The following is a 9,191-nucleotide window of genomic DNA, read 5'->3' on the forward strand; positions in this document are numbered from 1 at the left end:
CACCATCTTAAAATAATCGATTCCCCCTGACCATCTCCTTCCAGACTAACACCACCAGTTTGATTGAGATACAATGTTTGCCTTTCCGACAGAGCCAGTGCATTTGGGAAGACAAGGATGGGAGAATTTAAGATCATTTTTGTTTTCAATCAGTCTAGATGGCCAATGGTGCATGTCAAATAAGAAAGGCTTAGAGTGTCGACAAAATTTCTTTTCCAACTAATCCTTTGGACGTTTGGCATCCCTGCTGGAGCAATAACTACATAGATGTGAATACCCATAATTCCTCCGGTGGTGTTCCCCGGCAGTGGGATCCATGGTTGTGTCCCTGCGGTTTGGCTCTCTAGATCTAGTGTGGAAGGGGATATGGTTCTCCTTCCCGGTGGTTGCGACATGGTGGAGGCCGTGGGGCCTGAGTTCTCTTATGCGGTCAATTGGTTTGCACTGGACGTGCCTCAGTTTTTTCAAGTATTTTTGCAGTTGTCCTCTTCTTCGAGTTTCGCCATCAGCTTTCCCTCTGCACTCGAGTCTCCGTGTGCTGGCGGCGCAGTAACTGGCCGGCATGCCTCCCTTGTCGATATGGTACTGGTCAGTGTCATTTCAATGTTGTCTGCAAGGCCAGTATCTTCCTCAACTCTCAGGAGAATTCCTCTACAACCCGATGACACGGCGCCTTTCGAACCTAAGGCGAGGGGAAGGATACCTCTTCAGCATTAGAGAAGGATGGTCCGTTGTTTCTTTAGGGAAATGACATGACTACGTTGCGTATATTTTAATTGGTTTTCAAATATTGAAATGTTTCAAGTGTAAAGGAAGAAATAGCAAAAAAATGGCCTACAAAGTGGGGCTGAGGTAGCCCCAGGGAGTACTGATATTGTTTCTTTCAATTGTGGGCATAGCCTCTCTTCTCCATTTTCTTGGCTATCTTTGGTGATGGGGTGTCGTGGCATCTCCATTAGAACAAGCTGTGTAAACTATTAAATTATAACATAGCTTACTCGTTCATCTTAGCCTTCTAAATAAATATCTGATAGTTACTCTTCACTCAAGACCACCAGACAACACAACTTCGGGAGGCACAACAACGTGTCACGTGCTTCGGCTTTCCCTTCCTGTGGAGAGAACGAAGCGAAACCATCCGCTCTAGTCGCTCCAGTTTCCCCGCCGTCTCCGGCAGCTCTCCTACCCGGACGATCTCTGGTCATTGGCGGGAGGGGAGTCACCGGATCCCGTGTGTGGCTTGTTTAGCAGTAGTTTTAGGGCTAGCATGCTTAGGTTTTCAGCCGGCCATGGTGACTACTTTGGTGGTGCTGTGACGGCAGCGAATAAATTTCCTCTGGATTCCTCTTCGACATGCTCCTCTTTGTCGTCAGAAGTGGATCTGGTTGGTCTGGTGTCGTGACGTCTCCAGCGGCGGTGAAAACTCGGTGGAGGCCCTATGTGCTTCAATCCCGTTGCCGCGATGGTGTTTGCTCCGGCGCCGTGGTCGGGATTGGAGGCCTCGTTCCGGATGCAGTGGGGTCGCCGGTGTTATCTCCTTCGAGAATGACGGCGGCGACCTGATCTGAAAGATAGCCGGTTCGGCACGAGAAAGACGGGTCCAGGATAGCGGCTTCGGGTCTTCTCTCCAACATTGTTGGATGAGTGCAGTGAAGCCGTGGATAGAAGATCGTGGGGATGATCACGGTGGACGAGCCGCAAGGTCTCATACCACATGGTGGTTTGCTTCATCTACTTACAACGCTGCTTTATTTGTTATGTAGCTAATTCTATCCTTGGCAAGTTCGCGTCTCCCCTCTTTCCGATGAAGTTTTTGCGACGGCGGCGTACGGCGGTGAGAGCTGGTTGTTTTGCTTTTAGGATCCCAAGCGTTTCTTTGCAATTTTTCGTGTGTTTCTTCTTGCAATGTGTTGTACCGTATGTGTTCTGGATGCCTCTTGATTGTGGTTATGTGTGGGTTTGTAATTCTGCTCATGAATAAATAACACGTTGTTTACCTCAAGAGAAAACTCCATGAGGCTAAATAAATGCTAGGCCCACTTGTCAGCCTCAAACATCCTTTCTTCTTCCTTCCTCCACTCAATTTTGGCAAACGTTCGAAGGGGGGCAGAATTTGGATAAGCAACTAGTGATGGGATTGGACTAGTGAACTTGCTTTTTATTCCCAAACTCTTGGTTACACACACATGGGAATAACAAGTTGGAATTTGCATTTTAGAACACGATGTCGCACGAGTGTGCAGCCATGAGGACTGTGAGCAGGCGGAGCAAAGGCTGCTGCACTAGGAGGTGCCAAGCGTCCCGTACGTCGAACAAGGATGTATTCGATGTCAAGCTACAGCACTAGCAGGTGCTCTGCCTCCGATTGAGCGAGGAAGGTGCTGCACTGGGCATCAACATGATGGCGAAGAAGTACTGGATCCAGTTGTCATGAACTGCCAAACCTGCTTATCTTCTAATTCATCTTGGTCGTCCAGTATGCAATCAACGAAGGATGCGGAAGGGTTGGTTACTCTGCGACTTGCCAGGGGCAAGTCACTTAATCCATGTGCATAGCACACGCCCGTGCTGGTGCTCCTGTTGCCTACCATACCTATCGCCCTACAATTTTCCGGTCAACACCCTAAAACAATGTTATTAGAGTGTACAATTACAGTCCTAGAGAAAGAGGCAGCACCAAAAACTCTACTTATGCAAGGAGCGTGGTATGGTAGAGAAGAATATGAAGAGTCTATGTAAAGATATTCAACTCTACCCATGTTTCGAGAGTTGGCACATGCAGTTATTTCATTTACTGTGGTCATGTTTGGTTCAAAACTTGAATTCTAAGGAGAGCATAATACCATGCATGGTTCAAATGGAAAGGTACTAGGAGTAACATAATTTGAAGAAGTCTTCGATGGCCTCTTTTGCATTTTTTAAGCGGTCGTCAGTAGTCACTTTACTAAAATATCATCTTAATTAAATATGTATTACACCATCTTAAACTAATGGATTCCCGTGTATGTTTCCTCTCACATCAGCATCACTAGTTTAATTGGACATGCAATGTTTGCCTTTCAAATAGAGCAAATGCATTTGTGAAGACAAGGACGGAAGAATTTTAGCTCATTTTTATTGTCAATCATGCCGAATGGCCAATGGTCATGTGTGTGTCCAAAAAGAAAAGCTTTAGATGTCAGCCGAATTTCATTCCCATCTAATCCTTGGGATGGATGACACCCTTGCTGGAGCAGCAACTACACACATGCAACAGCTACCGCTCCTCCATTGAATGATATTCAATAAGTTTCACTTTGGGAGATGATTCAAATGTATGTCCCTGATTTGGATTGACATCTTAGTGTACAAATCTATCTAGGATATGAAATTTTGACAAAAAATAACCACCCAATTAGCAAGGTTTGTCCCTAACTAATATCAATTAAAGAGATGATGGACGAAAATATCCTTTTCAAATACCTAGCTAGTTCTCAAATTTGTATGTCCTCTTATGCAAACTTTGAATTGTAAAGGTGATTCATTTTGGTTATCCTTGATTACTGTTGTTTGGTTCACCTGGAGCACGCCATGCACATGTATGTTTAAAGGCCACGTTCCGAGGGCCTCTTTGACAACAGTCGTTTTATTCCACCTGGTTTGTTTTGCCGTTGTGTGCTAGATGTAGGAATGTGTTGCCGGTGAGGAGATCAACTACATCCAATTTTAATTTAGCTGCACATGAGTCGCCTGGAAATGGAATTTGGATCAATCAATTTCGTATGAACAAAGCAGCCGATGGAGGGAAGGAAGAAGCAGCAGCCGGCTCAGCGAAGAAGCCCTTTCGGGATATGTTAGGGTGGCAGGCGACCCCATTATCTATTTTAAGGGTGTGGGGTGGTGTAGGTTCGTCGGAAAAACTGGTCATCGCTAGGGTTAGAGGGATGGCCGCACGGCTGAGAGGAGGCGGTTAAGGGTGGGGCGGGGTGGCGAGGCTGGAGTAGGAGCGCCGCCGGCCGCAGATGATGGGGCTGGTTGTTCAGCCGGTGGTACGTTAGGCTGAAGAAGCAATCTTGACCGCTTGTTTTGCATCGGACGGCTAAAATGAATCAATTGACTCAAATTGATTTTTGTGTTGACTTACCCCTAGCCAACCCCGTCCAATTTTATGTGGTCGTATGGACTCGTACTAATCAAGACTAGTCCAAACTGAGATTTATTGTGTCATACTTTATTGAAAAAATTGAATTCTATATATGTCTATAAGAAAAGGTTTGTAAGTAAGTTTGGACAGAAATCGGATGTATTGGTTCCATCTACATAGGATGTACACACTGACAATCAAAACGTGAGATTTCAAAAGCACAGTTCAAATGGAAAAGTACTAATGAAGTCTTCAGGAGTCTCTCTCCCCTTCTTTCACAGTTTCTCTTGTCACGACACTAAAATAATAAAATATCATCTTAGGTAAATATGCCTGACGACATTTCTCTTTTGAAGTAGTATCATGAGAATTTGGAGAAAAGGAATTTTCCAAATTCATCAAAGACCTATCCCATGAACAAGTTGTAGAAAAAAGAGTAGTTCCTTCTTCATTGCCATCATTCAGTAAAATATTCCTCTGCATTCAGCGACTGCCATGGGTTTAGTGTTGAGCTCATCCTCGAACTAGTTCACTAGATGAAAGAGGCATAGCTCGAGTGGATATAGGGCTTCAACTGAGGGGGGTTTGTGTAACCTTCATGGGATCGAGCACCACCAAAGAGCCCTCTAGAGAGAAGAGCTAGGCGATGTCGACTCATCATGAGTTCATGACCATGTTGGAGAAACAAAGTTACGATGTGGAAGAAACACCTGGCATGTGGGTCGGTACACCTACCATAGTGGCATATGGATCCAAAGTTTGAACCTATTGTTTTTTCCTAAACTGGTTAGACCTTGTGCAAATTGCAAATTAGTATAGGACACTATGGAAAAAGTGCAACAAGTTCAATTTTACATGATCCAACGGCAATATAGTGTAATTTATTTGGATTGAGCAGCGATTGTGCTAACTTTTTCCCTATCTTATTTGCATGTACCCATAGATGAATTGCATCTTTCCCAAGCTACGATGAGGTTGCATCGGGCTGTGTACGGTCATGATTCTCTTGAGCCCAAGCAGCCCGTACCACTTGCTCGAGCAGCTGCACACCTTTATGGACAACATGTATTAGTCGACAGTACCAGCCGTGCCACCATTAGAAAGTGGTTTCATCGTCTACCAGAACCATGAAGATGTGCTTGGACCGCATGTCTTTGCTAAAGCCAAATTTAGAGTCCCAAAAGCACATCTTGGGATGTTTGTTTACTCTAGAAAGAACATACACATGGTACGATTTGTGTGAACTAATTGTGTACATGGCTTTTGACCAGTATCAGAGGATGCAATGGTGCCACTATGCTCAATTCCTTTGTTAACCTTGTGAATGCAAACATCGGATCAAGGACGGGAACAGAATAACAAGTATGCCATTCCATCTCCCTAGCCAGATCACTGTAGCTAGTTGTTTGGTCCATCTAGCATATCGAGAGTTAACTCGTTAATTCACTTATCTGTTCCTTTTGATGTCAGGCCATGGAAAAAAGATCAGGCCCGTTTACACACACAAAATCAGATACTCTAAACTCTCAGCACATGTCTTTCTTATGCAACCAACTATAAAGACATTTTCCCATCGACAATAACACTAAATGCACATAGTTTTCTCGAAAATAAAACCTGCTACTACGAAAAATATCGTACAAAAGGCCTTATTTTTTACTATTGAGGAGCCCTCTACTCCCAAATTTTATTTGAATGAAGCTAATACGCGTTGATACATAAATTAAGTTTCCAGTTACTCATACAAAAAACGTATACAACACTATCCAACAGGAAACACTGGATATACTATCCAACAGGAAACACTGGATAAGATAGCGTAACCGGTGTTCTTTTGTACATCCGGTTAGATTTTTTTGCTAACTCAAGGCTTAGAGGTCCTCCACGTTCCTTGAGGTTCCACATCTTCTCATCATTTTTACCTTCTATGTTGACCCTGTTTGTTGGACCTGGATATAACTAGTAGCTTGATTACATTGAGATGTAACTCTGACATATACACCACTTTGTGCACACAGAATCCAATCCACCTTCTGTTTCCGGTGGTCCCGTTGCCTATCATTCCTAACAATCTTTACCATTTTCCCGATCAACGCGCTTGAGCAATATTATTAGAGCAATTACAATTCGAGATGAACACATGGCACCAAAACTCCACTTATATAAGACATGCAACATGGTAGAGAAGAACATGAAGACTTTATGTAAGAGGGTGAACTCTGCCAAAGTTTCGAGAGTTGGCAAAGGCAGATATTTCATTTATTGTGGACATGTTAGGTTGAAAACTTGAATTCTCTGTTTAGTAGAAGAAAGAAAGCACGAGCATATAAGTTGTCTATCACAATACCATGCACAGTTCAAATGGAAAAGTACAGAGTTTGGACAAGTCTGTGGGAGTCTCCCTTTCTTTGACAGTCTCTTCAGTAGCCACTTGATTGAAATATCATCTCAAATAAATATATACTACACCGTCTTCATGTCAAACAGTCAAAATATCATGAGAATTTGGGGAAAACAGAATGTCACAACTCATCAACAACTATCCAATCCACAACTCTGTAGAAATAAGAACAATTCCTTCTTCACTACCATAATTCATAAACAACAACCAAGAAACTGGTCACCCTTTAAAGACTTACAGGTGATGAGTGTCATTCTATGGCCATTTTAACGCAATGCTGAAAACAGCTATGGACGTTGCTGACAAACCCAATATAAATTACCTATGGACAAGGGAACTCGTCGTGGCACGAAGTGAGGCAAGGTCACCAGAAGTGAAACCCTTTTTCCTTGCCTCTATCACCGAGGGAGGGTATTTGTAATGAGATCTCTATTGGTTGGCATGCTGTATTCATCACCATCCTCCAGTGTTCGTTACTGATTCCGGTGTGGTTTGACATTGCCTGGTTTCCATCCAAGTTCCCGAGCTCTTTCCTCCCACAAAGCAGTTAATTTCCTTTGACCGAGCAGCGACTCGGCTGACTTCTCCCTAGCTTCTTCACATGTATCCATACCTGAACTGCATTTGTCAGCCTCCTTTTGATACTGCGAAGCTAGTTTTTTAGCCTCGAGCAACTTTACATCGGCTTGTTGCTGAGCTTCTGTTGCTTCCTCCTCTCTCTGCTTTAGCTCTTCTATTAGTAACTCTGTTTCCTCACCGGAAGCATGATTCTTGACCTCTTTGAATTGCTTGGCACAGTCTGGAAACATCAGAAGCAATAATGACCAGTTAATCCAGTCACAAGATAATTACAAGATATGCTATGGAATATACGTGACCTTGGGTGCTTCGTTGAACTACTTAGCATAATATCCAAGTCAAGACTAACTGTAAACATGGAGAAAAATAACTGAGCTACTTGGTTAAACTACTAATGAAACAGAGTATATCATGGATACAAACTAATTACAGAGTGTGGAGAGAACAATAAACATAAGAAAATATTTCCACATGTAGCAACTAGAGCAGTAGACATCTTTCAGACTATAAGGACAAAGGAAGGCATCGCAGATTGAACTTGAGAATCAAAGAACAAATATTGCAATGCTCATATGTGATAGCACCAAGACAAGACAGGCATCAACCTTTCAGTACCATGGCATGTTATACATTCAACTCTATCTTGTTTAGTGAAATACACAATTACTCCCAGTATAAGGCTACAATGTGAACCAATGTTCTGACTTCTGAATAACTGAAAACTTCTTGGCCTCACCCCCAAATTTCAAGCATAGCTCAAGTTATAATCGATCAGCCATGGCAAGGCCAGGCATAGAAAATCTGATGCATAATAAGCATTGAACAAACTGAGGAAGTTAAGCCATACATACTTGTTAGGACATTCAGATCACAGGTTAGAATGCCCCCAATAAATGAAAGTCGACAGATCCCATAATTTACATATCATGCCAAGTTCTTAGCCTATCCACAGTACTACCGTGTCCCGTCCACAGCAGAAAGCAATACTAGTTAAACAACTGACAAGGCAGACAGTGTCATGGATACAATCTAATTTAAGAGTGCAAAGAGAACATAAACATAAGAAAAGATTTCCAGTTTTCCACGAATAGCAACTAGAGCACCACACATCTTTGAGTAGACTAAGGACAAAGGATGCTACCCCAGGTGGAGCTTGAGAATCAAATAACAAATAGTATTAAAATGCTCATACGTGATAGCACCGACACAAGATTTCAGTAGCATGTCATGTTATACATTCAATTTTATCTTGTTCAGTGACCATACATAATTACTCCTAAATAAAGCTACAACCTGAACCCGTGTTATGACTTCTGAATAAGTGAAAACATCGTGGTCGCACACCCAAATTTCAAGTATGCTTATAATTATAACAAACTGAGCAAGCTAAACTGTGCATTATTGTAGGACATTCAAGTCACAGATTAGAGTCCCTCAAAAAAACTCTACAGATCCCCTAATTTACATATCGTTCTAAGTTCTCAGCCTATCCACAGTCCTACCGTGTCCCGTCCCGTCCACAGCAGAACGCAATTTTGAGCGGTTACAAACGCATTGCTCGCACAGCACAGAAATGTTGCACGGGGAAGGCAGGGAAAGATCTGGGCGGGTAGGTCGGGCACCGACAGCAAGAGGGGTGGGTACCTTCCGGGAGCTGGAGCAGCGGGAGCGCGTCGCAGTCGCAGGCGCACGCGGGGCAGGCCCCCGCCGAGCGGCCGAGCACCTCGGCGACGTGCCAGTAGAGCGGCGGGCCGACGATGTAGGCGGCGACGCCGAGCCCGAGCAGCGCCACCAGCGCCATCACCGCCGCGGGGCTCGGGCCCCACGACGACGACGACAAGGAGCGGCCCGCCATCGCCTCCGCGCCGAGGGTGGTTGAAGGATTGATGGAACGGCCGCGCTGCGCTGCGGTCCGGCGCGAGGTGGGCGTGGCTTGTCGGCGGCCCGGCGCGGCGGTGCGGGAAGTGAAGAGGGGGAGTGGGAGTTGGTGAGTGAGTGGGGACGGACCGGACGCGCGCGAGTGGAGACGGGCCGGCCCCAAACCCAGATGAGATCCGGCGGCGCTGAGACGCCCACGTCCAGTTGAGT

At 44.5% G+C, this 9,191-nt stretch overlaps 1 protein-coding gene across 1 annotated transcript; it reads right to left on the reverse strand.

Annotated features, from left to right (window-relative positions):
• Positions 1-6,571: 6,571 nt before the first annotated feature.
• Positions 6,572-9,094, reverse strand: LOC119303351. The gene is made up of 2 exons (XM_037580473.1): positions 8,748-9,094; positions 6,572-7,323 (listed from the first exon to the last, which is right to left on the reverse strand). Exons 1-2 carry the CDS (start codon positions 8,956-8,958, stop codon positions 6,998-7,000), a joined length of 537 nt encoding a protein of 178 aa, XP_037436370.1. The 5' UTR covers positions 8,959-9,094; the 3' UTR covers positions 6,572-6,997.
• Between the last annotated feature and the right edge of the window lie 97 nt (positions 9,095-9,191).

This window comes from Triticum dicoccoides, chromosome 5A, assembly GCF_002162155.2.
Source record: "Triticum dicoccoides isolate Atlit2015 ecotype Zavitan chromosome 5A, WEW_v2.0, whole genome shotgun sequence".
Classification (NCBI taxonomy): domain Eukaryota; kingdom Viridiplantae; phylum Streptophyta; class Magnoliopsida; order Poales; family Poaceae; genus Triticum; species Triticum dicoccoides.